This window comes from Petaurus breviceps, unplaced genomic scaffold, assembly GCF_028583685.1.
Source record: "Petaurus breviceps papuanus isolate PSGF00001 unplaced genomic scaffold, PetGlider_PUasm1.0 181, whole genome shotgun sequence".
Lineage (NCBI taxonomy): Eukaryota > Metazoa > Chordata > Mammalia > Diprotodontia > Petauridae > Petaurus > Petaurus breviceps.
Window position 1 is genome coordinate 28,839,524 of NW_027185784.1, and position 27,652 is coordinate 28,867,175.

Genomic DNA, 27,652 nt, shown 5'->3' on the forward strand with positions numbered 1-27,652 from the left:
TCATTTTTCCTTTGTTTTTTTTTTTTTGCCTACAACTGTTATTTCATTGGCATGGTCCACCTCCCAGGAGGAAGCTCCTTCTATAAATGCAAAAGGGCACCTGCTTTGCAATATATGATCTTAGAAAGACTCCTTGGACACTTAAGTGGGTGAGTAGTGACTTGCCTAACTTGCACATCTGATGTTTCAGAGGAGGAATTTATTCCCAGGTCCTCCTGACTCCCAGACCACCTCTTCATCTATGATAATACAATATCTCTTATTGTCCTTTCACTATTGACCTGAAATAAATTAATGAATTCTTCTCAGGTTATTCCATTTATCCCCTAATTCCCATAGGTTACTTTTTTGAAGATTCCTCTAAAAAAAACCCTATACCATTTTCTAAGAAACAGGTGAGGATTTATAAAGGTAAAAGGTCCAAGCATTCCAAGCTGAACCATCTGTAGTCTCTCTGTAGAAGATCTGCAGGACTTAGTAGCTGTGTGACCTTGGGCAAGTCATTTAACCGCAATTGCCTTGCCTTCCCCACTCCAAAATAAAAAAAAAAAAGATCTGCAGGAAATCCAAGAAGGAAACAACCCCCTATGGGTTATTTGTCAAGTAAGGAAATGTATAGGGGGATTCCAAAGTTTGTTAATGTAAGAGGAAGAAGTCTAAATCATTTACTTCCTTGTGAGAATTGCAAGTGACTGGTCAGTGGCATAGGTGTGATTATAGCTCTCAACACCATGAATGAATATTCCATCAGTGCATACTTAACACTTAGGAAGATAGAGAAGGTTTAAAATATTAGGCATATAAAACCTTACTGACATCTTCAAATGATCCTTGAATTCATATTAACTGCAGATTAACACTTCTGCATAGAACTGGTCAAGTAGCTCTTCCCCTCAAAAATCTTATGTCTAGTATTGGTTTAATAAAGTTCAAACTCTTTTGTCTGGCATTCAAGCCCTCCATGACTTTGTGCCCTACTCCATTTCGAGAAATCTTAGACATTGCCCTATCACATATTCTTTATTTCAGCCAAATAGGATTACTCTGTCTTCTGAAACTGTCTTCTCTCTCCATGCTTTCGTTTATACTTTTCCCTATGCCTGGAAGGTCTTCTTTCTCCTTCATCCTTTAAATTACTAGTCATTCTTTAAAGATAAATCCAAATGCTATTTCCTCATTGAAATCTTCCCTAATTTCACTGGTCTTTTTCTTCCTTAAGCCTCCTAAGGATTTTTTTTTTCAAATTTTTGATATATTTTATTTTCAATTTATGGAATAAAATAAGCATTTCCACAACATAGTGTAATATTTTTAATAAATGGTTGCATATGAAACTGCAAATTTAGTATGTACAATTTGCTATTCCTTTTAATTATAATAAAATTATCATGTAAACTTGGGTTTTTTTTTCTCCACCCTGCCCTAGAGATGGCTACCACTCTACGTATACACACATATACATGCATATAAGTTTATATATGTAAATGTGTGTATAAAATCATTCTATACATATATCTATTTATCAGTTCTTTCTCTGGATAAAGACAGTGCCTTTCTTTGTATGTCCTTTATAGTTAATTTGAGTGTTTCTAACAGTCAAGATGATTCATTTGCTCAAAGTACTTAAAACAATATTGTTACTATATGCAATATTCACTTGGTTCTACTCATTTTATTTTTCATTATTTTGTGAAAGTCTATCCATGTTATTCCTAAGACCATCAAGCTTATTTCTTATAGCACAGTAGTATCCCATCACTATCATATGCCACAATTTGTTCAGTCATTCCCCAATGGATGGGCATCCCCACAATTTCCAGTTCTTTGCCACCACAAAAAGAGCATCTATAAATATTTTAGAATATATAGGTTCTTTTCCTTTTTTTCTAGTCATGGAAATAGGACCTAGAAGTCCTATCAATCATTTCCTTGGAAATAGACCTAGTAGTGGCATTGCTAGGTTAAAGGGTATAGGCAGTTTAATTACTCTTCAGGCATAATTCCAGATTGCTTTCCAAAATGGATGCATCAGTTCAAAATTCCACCAACAATGAATCAGTGCCCCAATTTTTCCATATCCCCTCCAACATTTTTCATTTCTCCCTTCAATCATGTCAACCAATCTGATGTGTGTAAAATGATATTTCATGGTTCTTTTAATTTGCATTTCTCTAATCAACAATGATTTAGAGCATTTTTATGTGACTATAAATTGTTTTGATTTCTTCATTGGAAAACTGCCAGTACATATCCTTTGAACATTTTATGAATCGAGGAATAACTCATATTCTTATAGATTTTACAAAATCCTTTATATATTTGAGATGAGTCCTTTATTTGAGAAAGTGTCTATAAATTTTCCCCAATTTTCTGCTTTCTTACTGATCTTAGCTACATTTGTTTAACTCATACAAAACCTTTTTAATTTAATGAAATCAAAATTGTCCATTTTATACCTCACTCTGATCTCTATCTCCTTTTAATTCATAAATTGTTCACCTATCCATAAGCACAATAAGTAACATGTTCCATGTTCTTCAAACTTTCTCATAAAATCTCTCTTTACATCTTAGTCATGTATCCATTTTGACCTTATCTCGGCAAATGGTGTGAGATATTGGACTATGTCTATTACATGCTATACTACTTTCCAGTTTTCCCAACAATTTTTACCAAATAATGAATTCTTATTCCAAAATGTTGTCTTTACACTTGTCAGATACAAGGTTACTGTATTTATTTGCTGCTGTAAATTGTATTTCTACTCTGTTCCATTGATCTATCATTCTATTTCCTAGCCAATACAAGATAGTTTTGATAATTACTGTCTTATAATATAGTTTAATATTTGGTACTGCATAATCTCCTTCCTTTACATTTTTTCATTAGTTCCTTTGATATTCTTGACTTTTTGTTCTTCCAAATGAATAATGTTATTATTTTTTCTAATTCAGTAAAATACGTTTTTGATAATTCAATTGGGATGGCATTGAATATATAAATTAGTTCAGGTAAAAGTGTCATTTTTATCATATTGACCCTGCCTACCCATGAGCAATCGATATTTCTCCAATTACTTAAATCTGATTTTGTTTGTATAATTTTGTTTATACATTTGCTTAGATTGTTTTGGCAGGTATACTCCCAGATATTTTATATGTCTGGAGTTATATTAAATGAGGTATCTCTTAATTGCTCTTCTTGCAGGATTCTGTTTGTGACATATAGGAATGCTGATGGTTTATATCAATTTACTTTATATTCTTCTACTTTGCTAAAACTATTGTTTCAATTAACTTTTTTGTTGATTCTTTGAGATTTTCTAATTATATCATTATATCATCTACAGAAAGAAATAGTTCTATTGACTCACTCCTTATTCTGATTCCTTCTATGTCTTTTTCTTCCCTTATTACTACTGTTAGGATTTCCAACACAATATTAAATAATACTGGTGACAATGGGCATCCTTGTTTCACACCTGATCTTACTGGGAAGTCTTCTAGCTTATTCTCATTACAAATAATGCTTGCTGATGGTTTTAGATAAATGCTTTTTATCAATTTAAGGAAAATCCATTCATACCAATACTTGCAAGTGTTTTTAATAGAAATATGTTGTACTTTATGAAAAGGTTTTTCTGCATCTATTGATATAATCACATGAATTTTTGACTTTTATTATTGATATAATTAATTATGTTTATAGCTTTCTTTATGTTAAACCATGACTGCATTCCTGATATAAATCCCACTTGGTCATAATGTATAATCTTTGTGATATTGTTGTAATATTTTAGCTAGGATTTTCTTTAGGATTTTTGCATCTATATTAATTAATCAAATTGGTCTGTAACTTTCTCTGTTTTTACTCTCCTTGTTTCATGTATCAGTAGCATAATGGTTTCATAAAATGAGTTTGTCAGGATCCCTTCTTTGTCTATTATTCCAAATAATTCATTTACTATTGGAATTAGTTCACTTTAAAATGTTTGATAGAATTAAACAAGCAGGGAATATATCTTATCTTAATTGTGTTTCTACCTCAGTGCCTATCACAGAGCTCTATACTTGGTGAGCACTTAATAAACACATGATGAATTAAATCAATATGAACTGATATCTCATAGGGGATCATGGCATTGCATAAAACCTGAAACTGCCCAAAGGTTATTATGTCTGAAGACACAAGTGAATAACTCACTAATGAACTAAAGTAAGTAAGACCCTCTCCCATACTCCTGGGACGGTGATAACCAACTGCAAATTTGTAAAGTTAAAGTGAAAAAAAAGGGAGTTTTAAAGTGAAAGTGACTATACAGATAGCAAGGCAAGAATAACAGGACCTGAACAAGCAAAACATAATTAACCACTTGAGATTTTATCCCTGATATCAGAAGAAGTTACCTATTCCAGTCATACTTGTTTGAAAGACACTATCTGCATCCAGAGAAACAATTGATAAATATATACACACACACATATATATGTGAAATTATTCTATTCACATGTCTATTTATCAGTTGTTTCTCTGGATGCACATACATACACACACTTATTTGTGTCTAATGGTAGCCATCTCTTGGGTGGGTGATGTGGGGAAGGAAGAAAAAAAAGAAAAAAATTTACACGATAATTTTGTTGTATCTCAAAACGAATAGCAAATTTCACTTAATAGATTTTCAGTTTCATGTATAATCATCTTTTTTATTGTACTATGTTATGGAAATGCTTCTTTTATTCCATAAATTAAAAAAATAAATTCAATGCTTTCTATAGCTTTGCCCTTCAGAAACTAGGGAAGTCTTCCTGAATTGGAAATGAGTCATTCAAGTTCCAGCTAAAATCCCACCTTCTGCAGGAAGTCACTCCCAATCCTTGTTAATTTGAGTGCCTTCCCTCTGTGGATTATTTCAAATTGATCCTATATATATCTTATTTTTGTTTAGTTGTTTTCATCTTGTCATGCCCATTAGATTGTAAGTTGCTTAAGAGCAAGTCCTTTCTTTTCATTCCCAATGCATAGCCCAGTACCTGGCACATAGTAGATGTTTAATAAATGTTTATTGACTCACAATTACTACCAGAATGCTTAGAGCTTATAGGCAATCTGTTGATTGCTAAGTGAAATTGGTCTGAGCAAGCTGAGTTTAACTGAGTCATATATCCATAGGTTTCCCTTTTCTTAGACACATTGTCCTTAGTAAAAAAAAAAAAACACAAATTGAACAAGTTAACATTATCATATGTTTATCTAGCAGGTAATTGTTTTTAAAAAAAAGTAAATAACCAGTAGGTAAAAAAAAAAACAAAAACTTTTAAATAGCCAAAAGCAACTTTTTTATTAAAAATAGACATTAACCTTGCCTCTAGACAATAAAAACTGTGTGGACAAGATTCACTATCGTTGCATCTGAAGTCAGAATGCAGTCACTCTCCTGTATTCTCTTAGCAACACAAGCTCCCAAGGGAAAAGAAAAGGCTCCAACTTCCTACCAAACTTAGCTTCCTGGGAAAAGTCTTTCATCTACTTTTGCCATGATGGCTATTAAAGCCCACTGCTGCATATAACTAGCCACCCCTGCATTTTCCCTCCAACTCTCTCCCTGTCCCTCTCTAGAAAGACTTTCTAAACTCCTAATCTACTTTCTTGGAACTTCACCCTCTAGTTTTGATACTTCATAAGGCCTTTAGCAAGTTAGACCACGTTGGAGGGTAGTCCAGCTGTAATAACATTGATATATGTATACTTGATATCTCTCCATATCTATCTATCTATCTATCTGGCATCTATAATTATATATAAGTAAATGCAAAAATAGATATACATAGCTATATAGTATGAGTATATAGCTATATATAAAAATAAGTATCATATAAATATTGTACATATATAGATATATACTTATATATCTCTCTATAGATATATCTCTCTATATCTATTATGTATAGCTATATACTTAGATATCTATGCATGACAGAAATAATTGTACATGTAAGTACATATATAGTAAAATATAAGATGTATAAAATACATAGGTATATAAGTAGATAAATAAGTAGGTATTGATATGTAAGAATATATCAGTATAGATATGGAGACATTGATATAAAGGGATGGAGATATATCCATGCATACACATATATAATACATAAGTACACACATACATGTGTGGAGGTATGGATATGTGTGTGTATTGCATGTATGTATGGACGCTTTTGAGTATATCCACATCTCCTGACCCTCATCTTTGTATCCCCAGTGCCTAGCACAGAGCCTGACACATTTGGTTAATAAATGCTAGCTGACTTATTGAAAATATTACTCTGACTACATTTCCTTGTAGCAAAAGGATATTTAAGCAAGGGAACAGTAATAGTGTATATTCAACCTGACCTATATAAGGAGACTATCATAGAAGATGGGCAGGGGCAGAGGTGAAATTCCTGGGTGTGGTTTACAGTCAGTCATAACGTGACTAAAGTTCCTGAATGTTTTTCCCTCATAAATACATTTTTATACAAGACTAGCCAGCTCTTCTGGGACAGGCAATCTGGAGCACATGAGGTACACAAACCCTTCGTTGTTCATGGAACCAATCACTGTGATGCTCTTTTGCAACAGAATCAGGATCCAGGGCCCATCTAAAAGGGATAGGTAGGTAAGGATGCAGCTCTGTTCCAGATTCTGTCTTGGGCCATGCATTTGACTATCCTGGCTGAGCTCACTTCCCCATCCTCTGACTGAGCTATGTTCCATCATGTGGCCTAGGATGTGACAACCACCTTCATTTTCCCCTTTGGGGATTTTCCATGAGTTTACTGTCTGGAGTGGTGACCAGGACCCCTGTGGAATGGTTGCAAGACAAGCCCTAGGGCTGTGAACCTGAAAGGAAGGAGTCGAAGCCTGATGACGCTCAGGTCCCTGGAAAGTTTCAATTATTCAGCACCTGCCTGGCCTCCTGAGAGCTCTAACTTCTGACAGGTCACTGAGACCTCAGAGTTGGATTGCTCATTCCATCAGCAACAACCCCAAAATTTTTAAACATTTTTAAGCACTTTAGAATCATACTGCCTGATCACCAGTATCTTTGAACTTACTGATTTGTGACATAAACATTCTACAGAAAAGAAGACTTGAGATAGAGTCCAAAGTTTCTTCCTAAGAAGCTATGACTGTGGGTAAGTCATTTCATATCTCTGGATCTGTTTTCTAATTTGTAAAATCCCTTGATTTTACCGGGTAATTAGGAAAATTAATCTTTACCCACCAGGGGGAAAAAAAAGATTGGTCCCATGCAATTTTAATTTATGTCCACAAGATGGTGCCATAGCTTCCATTACATTTCATCCATGGCCTGAAACCAGCGAACTCTGTGCTTGGTGGGGGCCTCTAGGAGTCAGGGGCACTGTCTGCAGAGCTGAAGCTGCATGGTATAAGTCAGCATGCTATATTCTAAGCAATAGCACCTCTGGGGTGGAGAGGTGAGGAATCTCTTGGCATATAGTTCTGGATCACTTCAGAGAATAAAGGGGTCCGCCCCCCCCCCGTGGGAATTTCCCTCAGGCTATAATACTATCATAGAAACCTGCATTAAGGTTTTGCATTTAATGGTTCTCTCCATGCTGTCTCCCCCATTTCCCTTATTCTCCTCTTGGGACCTCTAGAAAGCCCTACTTCAGAAAAAAAAAAAAAGAAGAAACTGGGAAGCTTGGTGTGGGAGGAGAGGCAACAATTTGCATGAATTAATTTATGTGTTTTGAGAGTACTGACTAGCCCCAGAGTATTAGGAGAAGTCAGTGGGGATGGGGAACAGGGGGTATCCACAGCAGATAATACTCTGACATCTTCCCCTCTCCATCTACTGATTTCACCCATTCTTCAATATACAGCTCATATCTTACCACCTCCACGCAATAACAGAATCATAGGATCTCAGAATTAAAGGGTAACTGATTCTAATTGGTTCATTCTATAGTTGTGCAAGAACCCCATCTATAATAAAACTAACTAGCGGTCATCATCCATGCCTTGCTTTAAGACAGGCCTATACAATGTACCCCCGATGTCCTTAGAGTCAACCAAAGTGGCCTTCCAGTGGTATGTTATACAGGCCTGTCCAAAGGTATTAGGATTCTTAATCATTCCTTCTTAGGGGGCCAGTGAGCCCTGTTAGTTCAGTCTGAGAATAGCCTTGGGGCCTGAGGACCTGACAACCTGAACCATAGTTACATTCTCTACATTTTTCTCTGGTCACCCAAAATCCTTTGGCTGGCGGAATGTTGTGCAGGCCTGCTCTGAGACCTCCAGTGAAGGGGAGATCACCATCTCAATCTTGTTTATTTTCCCTAGCATCAAAACTAAATTTGAAGCAGCCAGGTGAATCTCTGGCTAGAGCACAGGACCTAAAGTCAGGAAGTTCACGTTTCGCCACATATACTGAATAGCCATGAAATCCTGGGCAAGTCACTCAGTCTGTTTCTGTAGAATCAGTTCCTCCCAGGGCTGCTGTGAGGATAAAAATAAGACAATATTTGTAAAGTGCTTCACAAAGCTTTAAGTGCCATATAAATGTTATCATCATCGTCATTTGCTTCCTTGAAATATCTATTACTCCTAGTAATATCCTTTGGGGCCAAAAAGAACAAATCCAATACCTCTCCACACAACAACCATTCAACCTTGAAGATTACTATCAAATCTCTGCTAGGTCTTCTCTTCTCCAAGCTAAACACATTCAGTTCTTTCTTTCATCTGGCATCATAGGGGGAAAAATCTAAGCAAATGAGACTGAGCAGAGTGGCCAGGCAGAAAAATGGTTGAGTCCAGCCACCTCGCCTCCTCTCTCTATTTCTGTCACTCAGTCCTGTTTAGCAAGGTTTGCAAAATCTCCCTGTTCCCAGCACTGCCTGTTCTAGGAGTCTCTTTCCCTCCCCACTCTGTTTGGAAACATTGCTCAAAGCTGCCCCATGCAAATGTGAATATGACCCAGACACTCCAGAAGGAGAGAATCGGGAGAGGAGAAACTCCCAAACTCTAGAGTTAGATTTTGAAGGACTTTGAATACAAAACATGGAATTATATTTGATCTGAGAGGCCATAGGAAGCCTATGTTATAGAGAAGGCAAACCTGTGCTTCATGAAAATCACTTTAGAAGCTGGGTGGAGGATGGATTAGGATCAGGAGAGATTTACAGGAGGGAGACCAAGTAGGAGGGTGTTGCCATAGCCCAGGTGAGAGGTGAGAATATCCTAAAAATGGGGTGGTGGTTGTGTGAGTGGAGAGAAGGGACTGTATGTAATTGATTAGAGGTGTCAGTTGAATGAAAATGAGGAATTTAAGATGATACCAAAGTTAGGAATCTGCTTGACTAGAAAGATGGTATCAACCCTACTGGAAATAGAGAGTTTGGGAAGAATTGAAAGGGAGAGAGTGGGAGGGGGGAGGGAGGATTATAATAAAGTCTGTTTTGGATATGTTGCGTTTGCAATGGCAACAATCCTTTTCAAAATGTCCAATAGACAATTGGGGTACAATTCAAGAAAGACACTGATCCATCAGAGCGGATTGAGAGCAAACAGTCATGCAGGTAGAAGAACCAAAAAAAGCAAATTCCTGAGAATCCAAAGAGGAGAACAAGGGCCACCTAGAACAAAGGTTTTGTTTTTGTTTTGCTTTTTGGAGGCAATTGGGGTTAAGTGACTTTCCCAAAGTCACACAGCTTTGTGTGTCTAAGGCCGTATTTGAACTCAGGTCCTACTGATTCCAGGACCAGTGCTCCATTCACTGCGCAACCTAGCCGCCTCTTAGAACAAAAGTTTTGTCACAATCACAAAGCAGACTTTCAAATATTTGAAGATAGCTATCATACATCCCTTAATTTTCTCTTATCTGTGTTAAATGTTCTCAATTCCTTCAATGAATCCTCAAACTGTATGTTGTCCTGTCTTCTCAGCAGCCTCGTGGACAGTCTGGATATTATCTGGTTTTTCTGTGTGATTCCTAAAATATATTGCCTGAACTTGAACACAGAACTCCATATATTTTCCCTGACCAGGGTGGAATATAGTAGAAGCATTATCTCCCTTTTTGTTGTTGTTGTTCAGTCATTTCAGTTGTGTTCAGATCTTCGTGGCCCTGTTTGAGGTTCCCTTGGCAAAGATACTAGAGTGTTTTGCATTTCCTTCTCCTGCTCACTTTACAGATGAGGAAGCTGAGGCAAATAGGGTTAAGTGACTTGCCCAGGGTCACACAGATAGTAAGTTATCTGAGGCCAGATTTGAACACATAAAGAAAAGACTTCCTAACTCCAGGAAGGAGTCTGTCCACTGTGCCATCTAGCTACCTTTCCTCTCTCAGCTGTCGCTATTTCAGTTAAAGTCATCGCCCTCCATCAGTTCACTCAGTTTCACAATCATCCTAAACTCCTGGGACAGGTAGGTTACACAGCAGATAGAGAGCCCAACCTGCAGTCAATAAAACCTGAGTTCAAATGTGGCCTCAGATACTTACTAGCTGTGTGACCTTGGGCAAGTCACTGAACTTCTGTTTGCTTCAGTTTCCTCATGTATAAAATGGAGATAATAATACCACCTCCCACCCCCACATTCCCACCTATTGTGAGGATCAAATGAGATAATAATTATAAAACACTTAGCATAGTTCCTGACACACAGTAAGCACTGTGTAAATGCTAGCTATTAATATTACTGCATATGTCCCCTTCTCTACACTTTCACAACAAACCATCCTGGCTCAGGCCCTTATAGAGAGAAAGAGAGGTTGAGTAAATGCAGACAAATAAAGATAGCTATCAACAAAGTATTTATTAACTCCTTACAACGAGCCAGATGCTTGCAGTTTCTTCTCCTTATCTCCCCCATACCTGCTATCTCTGCCTATTTCACTTGAATTAAACAGGATTGCTATGGTGGTCAGATTAATACTATGATTCTCTTACTTCTTGATCAAAAGTCAAAACATTGATAAGGATCCTGGGTTAGAACTCTGAAGAAGTAAAGATTCCTCCCCACTTTATTTGATATCCTACAAGAACCTTGTTCAACCAGAAAGATCTGTACAGTGAGATGAACTTTGGAGGAAGTTACCATATAACTTTAGTTTTCATAATAACCAGGGAATAGAATTTGTGGTATAGTACTCATGTCCCTTAGACTTTGGGAAAGGAAATTTTTTAAAGAGTTCATAACCAAATTTGTACTATCCCACAGAAAAAGTTGCTACTCAGTGGTCTCTGCCAGCCTAGATTTTGTAAGAAGGTTTAGTCTTCTCTAGTTCAGGTCTCAATTTAACATGTATAACAGTGACAGCGATATTGTACCATGATTTAGCTATTCTGATCAATACAATGATCCAAGACAATTCTGATAGACTTATAATGAAAAATGCTATCCACCTCGAGAGAAGGAACTGATGATGTCTGAATGCAGACTGAAGCATATATTTTCACTTTATTCTGCTTGCTCTTTTTGCAACATGGCTAATATGGAAATGTGTTTTTTTATTTATTTCACATGTATAATTGGTATCACATTTCTTGCCTTCACAATGAAGTGGGGGAGGAGTAAGAATTCAGAACTCATTTTTTAATGAATGTCAAAAATTTATCATGTACAAGTGATCACTCTACTTTTGCATGGAAATAACTAGTTCACTAAGGGAGTTAGAAATATGAATTGGCCCAGAAGGGGCTGGGTGCTGGGTCAATTGATAGGTGACATTTCTCTATGTAATTTAACCAGGGGCAGGAATCAATTATTTTAATATATTGGCTCTAAAAACTTTGCTCTTGCCTTGTTCCATGGAATCGATTCTTCTCCTTACAATCTAATTCCAAAGTCTTATCTAATCCACCAGCTCAAGTCATAACCTTTGCACTACCTGATAGCCAATGTCCTCTGATCCTGGACCCTGCCTAGCCCTCCTAAGCTCTAGAACCTCCTCCTGAATACTGGACCTTCTAATAGATCATAGCATCATAGGGTTTAGAATGAAAAAGGACCTTAGTCTAACCACCATAGACTGAAGAAAATTAATGCCAGAAAGGATAAATGACTTGCCCAAGGTCATCCAGTTGTAAAATAGTAGAGTCAAGACTTAAACTAGGTTCTATATCTACAATTAGTGTACCTTTTACACTGTACCATGCTCAGTTCTAGACTAAGGTGTCTCTCACCTCTATTCATACTCACTAACCATAAGTAAGCATCTAGTGAAATTGAGCTTCTATCTGACTGCCCCATGAAAGAAGATAGATGGCTGGTTGTAGGAAGAGGACTTTGCTGTTTCTGGTTCAGTTATCTGGGAACTAAACCCTGTCCCAATGATCTCAATAATCCCAGAATATGAGGCTAGTGGTCATATTTTGGGACACGGGGGGCCAGGATATGACTACCTTGCCACCTCTAAACAACAGGAGCATCTGCATCATCAAAAATCACTTTCAGGTAGTACTTTCAGCCTTATAAAACGCTTTCTCCATGATCCTTTGAAGTGGAAAGGACAAGTATTATTACTTCCACTTTAGGGATGAGGAAAAATTAGGTCCTAAAAATTAAATAACTTACTCAAAGTCACATTGTAAGTAGAATGTCTAGGAAACATCACTAAAAAACTCTGCCTTCCATACTCTCAAGTCCCTGGAATCTCATATGCCTTTCTATATATCTCACTACAGACACCCAGGTTACCCAACTCAGCGACTGAGTCCCAGGCCCCTTCTCCTCTTCTAGAGAGAGAAGCACCACAGGGAATCAATGTGACCCAGAAAACCTAGCTGACTTGTGTCAGACCAAACTGTACATGATGACTCTGAGGCTAGGGTATGTTTCACCTTCAGCCTGCTGAGACAACATGCCAAGCAATGGGCCGAGTACTACCTGCTTGAGCAGAGTAAAAAGAAGTACATGGAAGGACAGTCACAGAAAGGCCCGTGCTGCTATTTATTGGTGGGCTCTGTAATGAAATAATCTAAGACAGAAGTGGGAAAAGATAATAAAAGCTAATGTTTACACAGTACTTAGTGGGCTACAGAGTGCTTCACATGTATTCATTCATTTGATCTATATAATAACCCTATTAGTAGGAGCTGTTATTATTCCCATTTTTCAGATGAGGAAACTGAGAAATTAAGTAACTTGCCCATTAAGTATCTGAGACAGGATTCAAACTCAGGTCTTCTTGGCACTCAGTCCAGTATTTTACTTGCTCTATTACCTACCAACCTATAATCTCAAAATTCTCTAGCCCACCTCCTGGTTCTTTTCCCAAACCCTCCCACCAACTTCGCCGTCAAATTTTTATTACTGGTCCAAAATGACATAATCAAAGGCCCTGAGGGTACAGAACATACCCCCAGGAGATGATCTGAGGCCCTGAGAGAATCCTGTAGTCATTGTGAGATAAAAAGAGAAGAATTGAGATCATAGGGTTATAAAGACAGAGCTAGAAAAGATGTCAGAGACTACTGGGTTGATACCCCTTAATGTTACAGATAAGGAAACTGATTCCCCAAGAGGTAGGAGTAGCTTGTCCAAGGTTTCAGAGGGAGTAAATAGCAGAATAAGAATTTGAACCCAGGTCCTATGAAACCAAATCTATAATTTTTTAACTTATTTTATTCTTAATTCACAGAACAAAACACACAACATACCACAACAAAAAAAGATTATTGTGCATGAAACTGCAAATACACCATATACAACTTGCTATTCCTTTTAAATATACGACAAAATTATCATATAAATTTTTTTTTCCTTTTTTCTCCCCCCCACCTTAGAGATGGCTACCATTATATACAAATATGTATATGTGTGTATACAAGCACATATTTACACACACATACATATATATATGAAAAATCATGCTATACAAATTTTTATATATCCTTTCTTTCTCTGGATACAGATAGCATCTTTCTTCATATATCTGTTGTAGTTAATTTGGGCATTTCTAATAGTCAAAATGGCTTATTCATTCAAAGTCATTTTTAAAGCAATATTGCTGTTACTGTCTACATAACACTGTCAGTTCTAACGGAGAATAACCGTTGAGAAAGAAAAGGTTAACAGAGTAGGATGGACACTGGAGAGGAGAACACATCCCAAATAGACAAGCATCTGTCTTTTATGTGCTATCGATATAGCCCTGAGTTTTATTCCCTGTTGCCAGAATGGGGATCCAATCAAACAACAGGTGATAGATTGGAAACAGAGGTGGTCATCTGGCAGGCTAACGCTACAGATAGAGACTCTCAGTAGAAAAGCTAAATCCATGAGATCTGAAACCCAGGAAAGAGAAAAGGCCCAGAGTTATAGTCCAGGAGAACCAGGGTGAGTAACAGTCAAACACTAAAACCAGCAAAGCTAAGGCTGACCCATGTAAGGTAATCCAGAAGCTTCAGGGTAGAACCCAATCAAGGGCAGGGGTCACCTGTCACCCTCTGACCTCCTTATGATGACAATGAAGTCCTGTGGGCCTGGAACACTCATACCCAGCAGGCATCATAAACCTCAACAGAGTAAACAGCCTCTGCCTTACAATCAGGAATTGGCCAACCATTCTCCCTAAGGTTATTCTTGCTGACTCTGACCTTGACCCCTTGCTTCTTTACTCCTGTGAAATCTGTGAGATTCTTCCAGTTTAGTTAGACTCCCTATCAAGGTCATTCCTGTCCCACTGACTCTCTCCTTGTGTCAGGAGAGCAGAGTAGAGTAAGGCTTTTATGATCCTAGTCTGAAGCTATTCTGCTAATCGGTTGGGGAAGGGAGGGAGCAAAGGCTCTGCTTTACCATACTAAGATTTAGTGGGTGTTGACAGCACTGTGTTCCTCTGGGAAAGTACAAACAACCAAACTTAATGCCTAGTTAGCAAAAATAATTAGTCAAAATACACAGCTACCAGAAGACAGCTTCTAACAGAGCTCCTTCCAGGCTGGACTCCACCCTTCACTCCCTTCCTTTGTTCAAGTGGTGGTCATTCCAGCAAAGGCTTCCTGGTGCCTATGGTCTTTTACCACAATGTACCAAAGTCTTCTCAAAAACATTTTCTTTGCACAAGGTTAATTTAAGGTTTGGGGCAGCTAGGTGGTACAGTATATAGACTGCCAGGCCTGGAGTTAGGAAGACTCATCTTTCTAAGTTCAAATCTGTCCTCAGATTCTTACTAGCTGTGTGGCCCTGGAAAGTCATTTAACTCTGCCTCAGTTTCCTCATCTGTTAAATTTAGCTGGAGAAGGAAGTGATGAACCACTCCAGTATCTCTGCCAAGAAAACCCCAAATGGGGTCACAAAGAGTCAGACAAGCCTAAAATGACTGAACAACAAGAAGACTTTGAGGCAGTGACTCATGCTGCTTGCCCCAGGCAAAACATTTTTTTAATGCTCCAGTGCAAAAATAGTACATCCACAAAGCATAGAAGAACTTCAAGACTCTTACTGGGTGTGTGGGTATGCAAGGGTTAGAGGCTTCTAAGGGTCCTTTTGGAAATCTAGGGACTTAGAATTAAGTCTTCTTCTGAGGTCCTGCAGGCAGGCCTGAATACATTAAGGAAACAGAAAATCCCTAACAAAAGGATAAAGTTCCGACAGGTGAATAGACACCAATGAGAATGGGCCCTGAGGCTATGGGAAACTAGATTAGGCCCTAGAAAGAGAGAAAAAAAATACTTAGATACAAAAAATCCAAAAAATACCCCCCCAAAAAAAATTAAAAAAAAAAACCACCACTCTTCTAAACTTCTCTATTTCTGTTGAAACCACCACATTTTCAGTCTTCTAGATTCCTAACCGTGCTGTTATCTTCCTCACCATATGTAGCTATGTTCAGTAATTTCAGTGATGTCTGACTCTTTGTGACCCTATGTGGGGTTATCATTGGAATGGTTTGCCAAGTTCTTCTCCAGCTCATTTTACAGATGAGGAAACTGAGGCCAAAAGGGTTAAGTGACTTGTCCTGGGTGACACAGGTAGTAAGTGCCTGAGGCCAGATTTGAACTCAGGAAGATGTCTCCAGAAAGTTCAACTCAATTCCCACCCACTTCACTCTTTGATACAGAGGCATCAAACATGGGGCCTAAAATAGTCTGGAAGACTACTGAGTATAGCAGAACAAGGTTGAAATGTCATTGGGAAATAGTTAACAAAATAAATTAAAATTACAAGAAAATATAATGTTGATGTATGATTTTCTAAGTCAATAGGCATCAGCAGGGATCCTTACATAGAGCTTAGTGATTTGACTTGATGCTGCTTTCCTATGTTGTCTTCCAATTGGATTGCCAAAGACTTCTTGATATGAAGATTATACACATATACACACATGCACACACATACACACACATGTGCAGACATATACACACACATACACACACTCATACACATATATGTTCTTTTTTTTTGCCTTTTTTTTTTGGAGGGCAATTGGGGTTAAGTAACTTGCCCAAGGTTACATGGCTAGTTTTTTTTGTGTGTGTGGGTGTTAAGTGTCTGAGGCCGGAACCGAACTCAGGACCTCCTGACTCCGGGGCCAGCGCTTTACTCACCGTGCCACCTAGCCGCCCCCATATACATATATATTATACTCCTGAGACTTTAGATGAAATAATAAGGTTGGAGATGAAAAACTTTTTTTTTTATTTTTAGTGGGGTGGCCAGACTGGGAGTATAGCCTGAGAGTAGCTGCTGGTTCCAGAATATTACATAAGGGGTGCAATCCTATCAGATAGAAATATACCAAAGTTGTCCTGTGAAAATCACAGGTAGGGGCAGTCTTTCTTTTAGTTGTTGCCAGCAAGATTCTTTCCAGAGTCCCCTATAATAGTCTGATCTTTCACCTGGAAGATGGTAATCTCCTGAGATCCAGTGTGGCTTCAGAGAGGTTTAAGGAACCATCAGTATGGTGTTTGCTACCTGACAATTCCAGGAGAAATGCCAGGACCAAGGCCTTTGATATTGTCATTTGTGAGGGTTTATGGAAGATCATGGCAAAATTTGATTCCCCGAGAAGTTCATCAGTATATGATACTGTTCCATGATGGCTTGCTTCCATGGGTTCTGTATAATGGATGACGTTCTTGGGCTTTCCCTGGCACCAATGTGTAAAGCAGAGCTGTGTGCTTGCCCTCATGCTTTTTTTTTTTTGCTTTTTTTTGGAGGAGAAAGCAGGACAATTGGGGTTAAGTGACTTGCCCAAGGTCACATGGCTAGTAAATGTTAAGTGTCTGAGGCTGAATTTGAACTCAGGTCCTCCTGACTCCGGGGCCAGCACTCTATTCACTGCACCACCTAGCCACCCCAGCCCCCATGCTTTTTAACATGATGTTTTCAGTGATGTTGTTGGATGCCTTCAACAAGGAGGAAAACTGCAGCAAGGTCAACTGCCACACTGATGGCAAATTATTTAACTCGAAAAGGCTATAAACTAAGACTAATGTGGAGGGAGAGTTGGTGCTCAACTTTTTGTTCACAGATGACTGTGCCCTCAACTCAGCTTCTGAGGCTGAGATGCAACAGAGTAGAAATTGATTCTCTACTGCTTCTGCTAATTTTGGACTGACAATTAACACCAAGAAAACAGAGGTTCTCCAAAAGCCAGCACTGTACCATCTGTACATGGAACGTTGGTTATAGCAAATGGAGAAATTTTGAATGTAATGGATAAGTTCACTTACCTTGGCAGTGTACAATCCAGGGACGTACACAAAGATTATGAGGTTGCTGCATGCATTGCCAGAGCTAGCTTATTGTTTGAAAGGCTCTAAAGGAAAGTATGAGAGAGAAAAGGTATTAGACTGCCTACCAAACTGAAGATCTACAGAGCCCTAAGCAAAGCAGAATTGCAGTAGCTCAAAAGAAACAGGAGATGTACAAATTTAGAGACATCTCCTCTCCAAATATTCATATGGACTATTTATGCCTGACCTGTGGTAGAACCTTCCTAGCTCATACTAGTCTAATGAGCCACAGTTGGACACACTGTACCTTGACCCCAATATTATGATGTCATTTTGGTCTTCTTCAAGCATGAAGTATGACATCCACCAAAGGTATACCATTTTTACAAGAGCAGAGGTCATTCCCATATTTGTTTCTTGTATAGGTAAGGGAATATAGAATGTGAAGTGTCTGAGCAAGAATGTCAATATATACACCACACATAACTGTATACATTTGAAGGGTTATTTTTTGTAGCAAAGTTCACCAGAGGGATGAAAAATAACCCGTTTTAGGCCTTAGACATCATTAGTATTCAAATTAGATTCACAAAGCAAAAAAATAAAAACAAAAAGGCAACAACAGTGGAAACAACAATGAAAAGTTAGGAATCACTGTTTTTGAAAGTAATTACAGTCTCTTTGAGGCTGGACTTCAAATTTGAGTAGGGGACATCAAATGACAGGTAGGTCTTATTTGACTATAGCAAGGATAAATTTACTCTTTGAGTAGGAATAACTGAAGGGCTCAGAGTTCAAAGCCTTTTAGAGAGAGATAGTCTTTATTGAAAAATACACCCACACATCAAACAGTTACAAATTTATTAGGAAGGATACTCATTCCATTAGTGACTATTACAACACTTCTTTAAGTTATAGTAGTCTTTCAAAGTTGCGTCAAAAAAATTTATCAGGGCAGGAGGTGGCGTAGTGAATAGAGCACCGGCCCTGGAGTCAGGAGGACCTGAGTTCAAATCCATCCTCAGACACTTGACACTTACAAGCTGGGTGACCTTGGGCAAGTCACTTAACCCCAACTGCCTTGCCTTCCCCCCCTGGAAAAACTATAAATAAATAAATTATCACCCTGCAGTTGATGTGGTCATGAGTCTCCCTGAAAATTAGCCATATTGTTTCTAGGACAAGAGTTATGGTCTATCATTGAGCGTATACTCAAAGTCAGAACTTGAACTCTACATCAGAGTTCTTAGAGAGTCACCTTCCATATCAGTATTAACATCAAAGTAGATCTTAAATGGATATCAAAACATAATGGTATAAATATTGACAAGGGATGAAAAAAATCCAGAAATCTTCATAGAAATAACATTTAAAGGAACTGAACTTTGGGCACAGATAATGATCAATGAATCAACAAATACTTATCAAGCACCTACTATTTATGTAAGAGAATTAAGCTAAGGCTGTGTGGCCACCCTGTTCCTAGTTGCAGTTTAACTTAAGCAGCCATCTGGTTTCTTTCCAGAAGCTGTTGTATTACATCGTCTCCTGACTTCGAGGTCAGGGTCAGAGATCTCTGGATCCATATATGTTCTTTCCATATATTTAAGGCTTAAAGTACAATCATATATGTCAGACTTCTATTAACAAACAATACCATTGGCTACTGCCAAACCGAAACTGATTCCTTTTCACTTGACCCACTTGGTGTTGTGGCAGGGTACAAAGCAAGTTTATTTTTTTAACTAACATTTTTTAATTTTTTAAAATTATTTTTAGTTTACATCATTCATATCCACAAGATTTTTAGTGGCAAATTTTCTCCCCATTTTTCCCCTACCCACCACCCCAAAAGAGTAATCCCACTGAATATCTCCTCCCCCAAAGTGCTGTCTCCCATATCTTCCCCTATACCCCCACCGACTTTCCAGTAGGACACGGTGGATCTCTATGCCCCAGTGCCTGTATATCTTATTTCCCAGTTACATGTAAAATAATAATAATTATTATAATTATATATATAAATATATATATTTAAACATTTAATTTTAAACCTTTAAATTCCAGATTCTTTCCCTACCTCCCTTATCACCCACCCTTACTGGGAAGATAAGCAATTCAATATAGGTTGTACATGTGTAGCTATGCAAAACATTTCCATAGTTGATATATTGTGAAAGACTGACTATATTTCCCTCCATCCTATCCAGCCTACCACTTGTTCTGTTCTCTACTTTGATCCTGTCCCTTTTAAAAAGTGGGCGCTTACAACTTCCCTCCCCCCCCCAGCCTGCCCTCCCTTCCATCATCTCGCCTCTCATCCCTTTCCCCCCTACTCTCCTGTAGGATGAGATACTTTATTTAGTGCATGTGTCATTCCCTCCCTAAGCCAAATTCATTGAGAATAAGGTTGATTCATTCCATTTTGCCTTCCTGTTCTTCCCCTCCATTGTAACAGTTTTTCCTTGACTTTTCTACATGAAATAATTTACCCCATTCTATCTCTCCCCATCTCCTCTCATTATATTCCTCTCTTACCTCTTAATTTCACCTTTTAAGTATCATCCCTTTCTATTCAACTGGTCCTGTACCCTCTGTCTATGTATACTTGTACACATATATACATATACTCACATATGTATTCATACACCCATATACCCTCCTATATTGACATATATATGTATATATGCATATATACATACATATATATATATATACATACACATTTCTATTCCCTTCAACTATTTTCATACTGGGACAAGTTTCATAAGTTACAATTATAGTTTTTCCATGTAAGAATGTAAGTAGTTCAACTTTGATAAGTTCCTTATGATTTCTTTTCCCTGTTTGTCTTCTCATGTTTCTCTTGCTTCTTGTATCTGAATGTCAAATTTTCTATTCAACTCTGGTTTTTTCATCAAAAATGCTTGAAAGTCCTCTATTCCATTGAATAATCTTATTTTCCCCTGAAACATGATACTCAGTTTTTCTGGGTAGATGATCCTTGGTTTTAATCACAGCTCCTATGACCTCTGGAATATCATATTCCAAGCCCTTCGATCCCTCAGTGTAGAAGCTGCCAGATCCTGTGTTATCAACTTGTTTCTTCCTGGCTGCTTGTAATATTTTCTCCTTGCTCTGGGAACTCAGGAACCTGGCTATAATATTCCTAGGAGTTTTCTTTTTTGAATCTTTTTCAGGAGGTGATGGGTGGATTTTTTCAAACTTTATTTTGCCCTCTGGTTCTAAAACATCAGGGCAATTTTCCTTGAGAATTTCTTGGAAGATGATTTCTATTTTCTTTTTTTGATCATGGCTTTCAGCTAGTCCAATAATTTTTAAATTATATTTTCTTGATCTATTTTCCAGGTCAGTGATTTTTCCAATGAGATATTTCACATTACTTCCTATTTTTTCATTTGTTTGAATCTATTTAATAGTATCTTGATTTCTCATAAAGTCACTAGCTTCCATTTGCTCCAATCTAATTCTGAAGGAATGATTCTCTTCAGTGAGCTTTTGAGATTCTTTTTCCATCTTGCAAATTCAGCTTTTTAAGGCATTCTTCTCCTCATTGGCTTTTTGAGCCAATTTGCCATTTGAGTTAGTCTATTTTTAAGGTGTTATTTTCTTCAGTCAGGTTGTTGACTCTCATTTTATAATTTTCTTGAATCATTCTCATTTCTCTTCCCAATTTTTCCTCCACTTCTCCTATTTGGTTTTCACAATTCTATGGCCTGTAAGCAGATTATTCTTTTCTTGGAAGCTTCTGGAGCAGGAGTTCTGACTTTGCTGTCTTTCTCATGTTCCATGCCCTGATCCTTTTTGTCCCCACAAAAGGAATCCAAAGTCAGATTGCTGTGCTTGCCTTGCTTCCCTTGCTTGCTCATGTTGCCACTCAATTACTTGACTTTTGAACTTTTTGACACAGTAGAACTCTGCTACCAGAGTGGGGAGCTTTATCCTAAATTGCTGGGATTTTCTCAGAGGCTGGAGCTATTAGTTGGCTGCCCACTCAGAAGCCTCCACATGCTCTGGCACACTGGTCATATACCCCAAGACCTCCACCCCAGACAGTGATCCAGATCCAAGGAGGTTAAAGCAAGAGTGATTACACCTCAGACTGGTTGCTTGGTCCCTCTACAGTCTGCAGGCCTGGATCTCTGAAGCAGCCATGTGGAAGTGGCTGCACATCCATCACACTTCAGCTACTTCTCCCTCCAGTGGGGGGCAAAGGTCGGACCACACCCCGAGACTCAAAGATACCAAAGTCCACACTGCACTGACCTCTCACTTTGTCCTTAGCATCTATGGGTTGATAATTCTGGAAACTGCCACAGCTGCTGGCAGCTGGTCAGGCCACCTTGGGGCTAAAACCTCAGGCTTGTGCGGGGCTGAGGTTGGCTCCCAGAGCACTGCGCTGGCTACTTCCTGCCAGTCTGCCAGACTGTCTTCAGCAGGAGGTTAGCTTTTCTGTGTCATTTTGTGGGTTCTGTAGCTCCAAAGTTTGTTTAGAGTCATTTTTTACATGAATTGAACGAGGTCGAAGCAGGACCCCTGTGGAAGTCCTGTTTCTACTCTGCCATCTTGACTCTGCCCCCCAAAGCAAGTTTTTTCATGTGTTATAGATTACTTTGGCAGTCTGACAAAGCCTATGGACCCTTTCTCAATATCAAATTTTAAAATGAATTCAATAAAATACATAATATTACAATCAAAACCAATTCTATTTAAATATTTATCAAACTACCAAAAAAAAGTTCTTGTGCCCCAGGCTAAGAACCTAGAAAGGGTCATGGACTCTAGAAATAGAAGATATGGTTTTAGATCTTGCTCTAGGACCAGCTTAGACAAATCACATCAAATCTCTGGTCTGCCTCACTTTTCTTACCTGTAAAATAAGGGGCTGGACCGAAGGCTCTAACGTCATCCCAATTCTAAATTCTATGATTCTTCTTTTCTGTTCTAACATTCTCATTCCCTCCCTGTGACAGAATCCAGATCCCAGATTGAAACTCTCAACTACTTTCCTAATGCACAATGAATTTACATTTTATAACTTTTTCCCACTCCTTCTCCTGTCTTCTCCAAGTATATTGGTCCAGAAGCAAGTTCCTTCTCTTTTTTCTTCTTCTATCTCTGACACAAGCCTTATTAGAGCTCCTATAAGACCAACACCTTATACTTATTAAATCATTTAACTAATGCAAAAAAACATACACACCATCCATAGGTGATGGATGTGTCAAATCACTTCTTTTTACAGAGAGAGAAAGTGAATCCCAAAGGGGGCTCATAGTTATTTTCTTGTTGTTCAGTAAATTTTTTCAGCAGTGTGTGACTTTCCATGACCCCATTTGGGGTTTTCTTGGCAAAAATACTACAGTGCTTAGTCTTTGCCTTCTCTCCTCATTTTACAGATGAGCAAACTGAGGCAAAAAAGGTTAAGTGACTTGTCCAGGGTCAAACAGCTAGTAAGTTTCTGAGACCAGATTTTACTTCAGGAAAAGGATGAGTCTTCCTGACTCCAGGCCTGTCATTCTATCCACTATACCACCTGGGTGCCTCATAGTCATACAACATGTTAATAAATACAAAATTTTAAGTACCTACTAGGTACAAAGCATTAGTTCCAAATAAGATGCTAACAGTTGTTGAAGGTAACAAAAAAATTACAATAGGCGCAGGTGTTGAAGGGACAAGACTAATATACAACTAGAGAAAAATTAAGAATTAAATTGTGTGTAATGACTGCAACTGCAAAAGGCCAATATGACCATTGATAGAGAGCCAAAGGTACCTCAGAAGTCATCTAGTTTTACCCCTCCCTAAATTTTACAGATGAAGAAACTGAGACCTAAGGGAAAATGACTCACAAAGGTTTAAGGAGCAAAGATGGGATTTGAACCCAGGTCTTCCAGTTCTAAACCCAATTCAGAGGGGGGAAAATGATGCACAAAAAAGTTAATAATTAAGGAAATATTCATGAAGACAGAGGGATATAAAAGTAAGACTGTAAATGATAGACCTGATTTGGGTAGGTGGGGAGGAAGTAGGAATAAATGTTCTATATAAAAGGCATATAACAAATACAGGTAAATGTGTGGGGCAGAGTAGATTTTTCCAACTGGTAGAGGTGGTACATGTTGAGACAGTACTACGTATATAGATTGAAGAGGTAGAATGAAATTACAGAGTCCACATGGTGGATTTGAACCTTGCCCTTTAGATAACAGGGAGTTGCTGCACCTTTTTGAGCAGGCAATTTTCAGAATGAAAGAATTGTTTTAAGAAGATTCAAATTATAAGAGAGTATGTATAGAGAAAGCAGAAATCTCAGGTTGGAACCTTGTTAGTCACCCATAGTTATATGTTGGGAGGAAAAATGAAAGGAACCAGGAAAGGAGAAACAGAAGGACAAAGTCTAGTGTCATAGAAGCTAAAGGAGGAGGAAATGTCAAGGAAGAGATGGTCAACAGTGAGTGAAGAAAAAAAAAAAGAAAAATGAAGATTGAGGAGGAGGACATGATGCAGAGAAATCGGTTCAAATCCTGCCTTAGAAACATTGTACCTTTGTAACCATGGGCAAGTCATTTAAACTCTCGGAGACTTTTTACTCATTTATAAAATGGGGATCATAATACCTGTACTATCTTCCTTACAGGGTAATTGTAAGGAAACTTCCACGCAAACTTAAAAGTGCATATAAATATGTGAGTTCTTACTTTGTGATTGGCATCAGTAGAGGGAGTGCCTACCCTGCTTCTGAAAGCATAAGACATCAAAGAAAGCAAGAGTGGAAAGGACGAGAGTTGGGGGATTGAGGAAAGTGAAGCAAGTTTAGAATAGCAGTTATGTGAAGGATAATAGAGAACTTACAAGAAATAAATGCCAATTGTCAACTGATAGTGGCCGGGTGTCCATGGTTTTCTGCTTATTCTTCAGTAATATGATATAACCCATATAAAAGAATAAAGGAAAATGATGGGGGAGAGGACAAGGTTAAAACAAGCCCTGACTTGGGATTAGCAGAGCAGGCACAGTGTACCGTGGAGGGAGAAAAACAGCCTTGAGTTTTTTATGAATGCCATATTGAAGTATCTGACCATGGAGTCAAATGTAGTCAGAAGAGGGCTAATGAACTAACACTGAAGTGGGAGAGACAATGAGGCTCCTTTGTTTGAAAACAAAAATGAAAGTAGATTCGGTAGATGGAAGAAGTGGGAGAAGAGACAAATTAGGAGGCTGTGATTGGAGTGAGGGAACCCCAAGATATACATACATTGCCACACGTGAGAGATATCATGGTATCGTGGATAGAAAGTCTTCTTTGAAGACCGGGGCCCTGCCTCAGACACATTCTGGCTGTGTGACTGGGCAGGCTCACATAATGTCTCCTTGCCTAGGCAACTCTAAGATAAAAAGAAGTTTCCTCACTAGGAAATTTCCTCCACCAGTTCCAATAATGATTCACTCATTACCCACAATTAAAAGGCCTAACACAAACACTCCAGAATTATCAGGAAAGCCACACACGTATGAAAAAAGTACTACATTAAGAAACAGGGATATACACAGAGACACATAACTACAAGGACATAAAGAAATATATACAAACATTGAGACACTAGCATAGCAATACCCTGACACAAGGAGATACATAGACACAGGGAGGGAGACAAGTACAGACCTGGAAAGACATGAAGACATAAATACTTCCACACCGACCCAGAGACTAATAAAGAAACAGACAGAAATGCAGGACAAAAAATCAGATACAGGCATAAGGGAAGCAAAAATACCAGCATGCACATGAAATAACCAATGAATGTTTATTAAGAACCTACGAATTGCCAATGCACCATGTAAAAAGGCCAAAGTAAAAGAGCCCCTTGCCAGCCCCTCAAGGAGCTTACATTCTATACGGGCACAGATGTGATGTGTACATCTAGATGAATTTCCAGAGTATCTGCAAAGTAACCCAAGGTAACTAGGAGAAGAGAGAGAGACATTGAGAAATCTATGAGAAAAGACATTATGTGACAGAGCCAAAAACTCTGCTTCATGGAGAAAGTCCAAAGCATGCATAGTCATAGCATTGGGAAGGAAGGCAGATAAAAGAAGAAGGCTAACAACCGGATATGGAAAGACATAGATACAAAGTAACAAAATCAGCAAAAGAAACAATACTCATATGTATATGAGTATTGTGTATACATATATGTGTATATCACATATACAATCACACATATCTATATATATATATACATATCGATATATATTTGCACATATCGATACACACACACACACACACACCCCAAAGCCAAAGGCAAAGAGTCTTACACATCCAGATAGAGAGAGAGATCAACCCAAAAAGCCCAGAGAGGGGCACAAATGGAAGCATGAAGGGACAATTTCAGCACAGGGGAACGTACGGGTAAACGCAGATCGCCATAAAGGCACAGGGTACATACAGATCCCGAGAGCGAGAGAAGATACCCAGAGACACAGATAAACCCCGTTCTGTCCTCCTTCCCCCTCCTCAGCCTCCTCTCCCGGCCCCACCTCGGCGTCACTTCGAGCTCGGTGTTCACTACCTCAGCCCCCTCACCCCCACCCCTCCGTCCGGTCTTTCCTCGGCGATCTTCTCCTTTCCCAGCTTGGTCCACGCTCGTCCTACTTCGCTGCCTTCATCTCCCTACTCAACCCTGCTGGCTCCCAGCCCCACCAGACATCTTTTTTCACTCCCTCCCAGGACCGCCTGCCCCTCCCCGGGCTCCTCCGGCTCCTCTAGGGGCCCCAGTCACTTTCCAGGGCTGACGCCTGGCTCCTCTCACACCAATGAGGCCGCAGCATAGATGGGTCCTGTCCCACCCCCAGGAAGGTGTGTCCCGGGTTGCCTCACCTGAAACTTCCTAGGAGAATGAGATCCCTCCCGCTTTGGGAGGGGAGGGGCAGGCTAGGAGGGTGGGGCCGCTGGGGCCTGAGTCGGGGACTGCCGGCAGGAGCTGGGACCCCAGTGGAGATCTTTCTACCCAGACAGCCCGGACCATGTGACACTGACCAGGTGGGTGCCCTCCTCCTCTTCCCCTTGCCCCCTGCTCAGGCTGAGCTCCAGTGGGGCTTCAGGGGAAGTGGGGAACGGTCGGGAAAAGAGGCCTCCCCAGCTGGGTCCCTGGGAGCAGACTCCGGAAATGGGGGGCTGGGCAGATAGGCAAAGAGTTTTAGGTGTCTGAGTGAGTCCCCTTGGGATAGGGAGAGGAGGAGGACGGAAAGAAAATGCTCCGGTCCGAGAAAAGTGCTCTTGGGGCTCCCAACTCTGAAATGCTATCCCAATTCGGAGCTCTTAACTCTTCTGCAACCCCAGAAATCAGCGCTCCCACTTGGAACCCTGGGCCCCAGAATCCATTCACTAGAGATCTAACCACCATAATAAGGAATTATTATTATAAAGCACCCTATCCTCAGAAAAATTTCTCTTTCCTTTAACTACACTTGGGGCCTCATTCCAGATATATGAATACATATACCTACACCACACCAAGATCCAAACATACATAAGGACACATACACACAACACAACCTCTCAATAATAAAGATGCTCAAACTAGAAATGAGGCCCCCCCCTTAACCTCCCCTCCCCAAATCCAAGTTCTGGAAGCTCCTCCCAAAATGTACTTCCTCCAAAGCTTCATCTCCAGAAATATAACAGCCTACTCAGTAGCCCACTTCCAAGAAGACACTTGCTGGGGCAATGAGCCTGCCAAGTGTCCAGTACTCCAGTCCGAACTTGGCCTTGGATTTTCATTTCCAGACACATAACTCCTCCCTTCTTCACGAAAGTGAACTCTGGCCAGGGTTAGGTTGTCCTGTTGTGCTGATAAATTGAGAGAAGGAAGAGGAGGAGGTGGTGGTGGTGGTGGTGGGAGGAGGATTTTTGTTCTTGGCTTCCTTCCTTC

General features: G+C 39.2%; 1 protein-coding gene and 1 long non-coding RNA gene across 7 annotated transcripts in view; one reads left to right on the forward strand and one right to left on the reverse strand.

Moving 5' to 3' along the window:
• Positions 1–26,589, reverse strand: part of LOC138160715 (uncharacterized) — a 239,240-nt gene extending 212,651 nt beyond the window's left edge. The window contains exons 1-2 of the long non-coding RNA XR_011168197.1: positions 24,976–26,589; positions 17,691–17,776 (exon numbers count right to left, since the gene is read on the reverse strand). This is a non-coding gene — a long non-coding RNA (uncharacterized lncRNA). The remainder of the gene's footprint in view (positions 1–17,690; positions 17,777–24,975) is intronic.
• Positions 6,506–27,652, forward strand: part of LOC138160710 (rho guanine nucleotide exchange factor 5-like) — a 31,937-nt gene continuing 10,790 nt past the window's right edge. For 3 of the 6 annotated variants that reach the window (XM_069087468.1, XM_069087471.1, XM_069087470.1), the window contains exon 1: positions 6,506–7,181. Coding sequence is in view for 1 of the 6 variants with exons in the window: in XM_069087466.1 (XP_068943567.1) it covers positions 26,617–26,760 (144 nt within the window). In the remaining 5 variants the exon portion in view is untranslated. Of the gene's footprint in view, positions 7,182–26,598; positions 26,761–27,652 lie in introns of those variants that run through there. The other 3 variants (XM_069087469.1, XM_069087466.1, XM_069087467.1) reach the window with 3 other exon arrangements.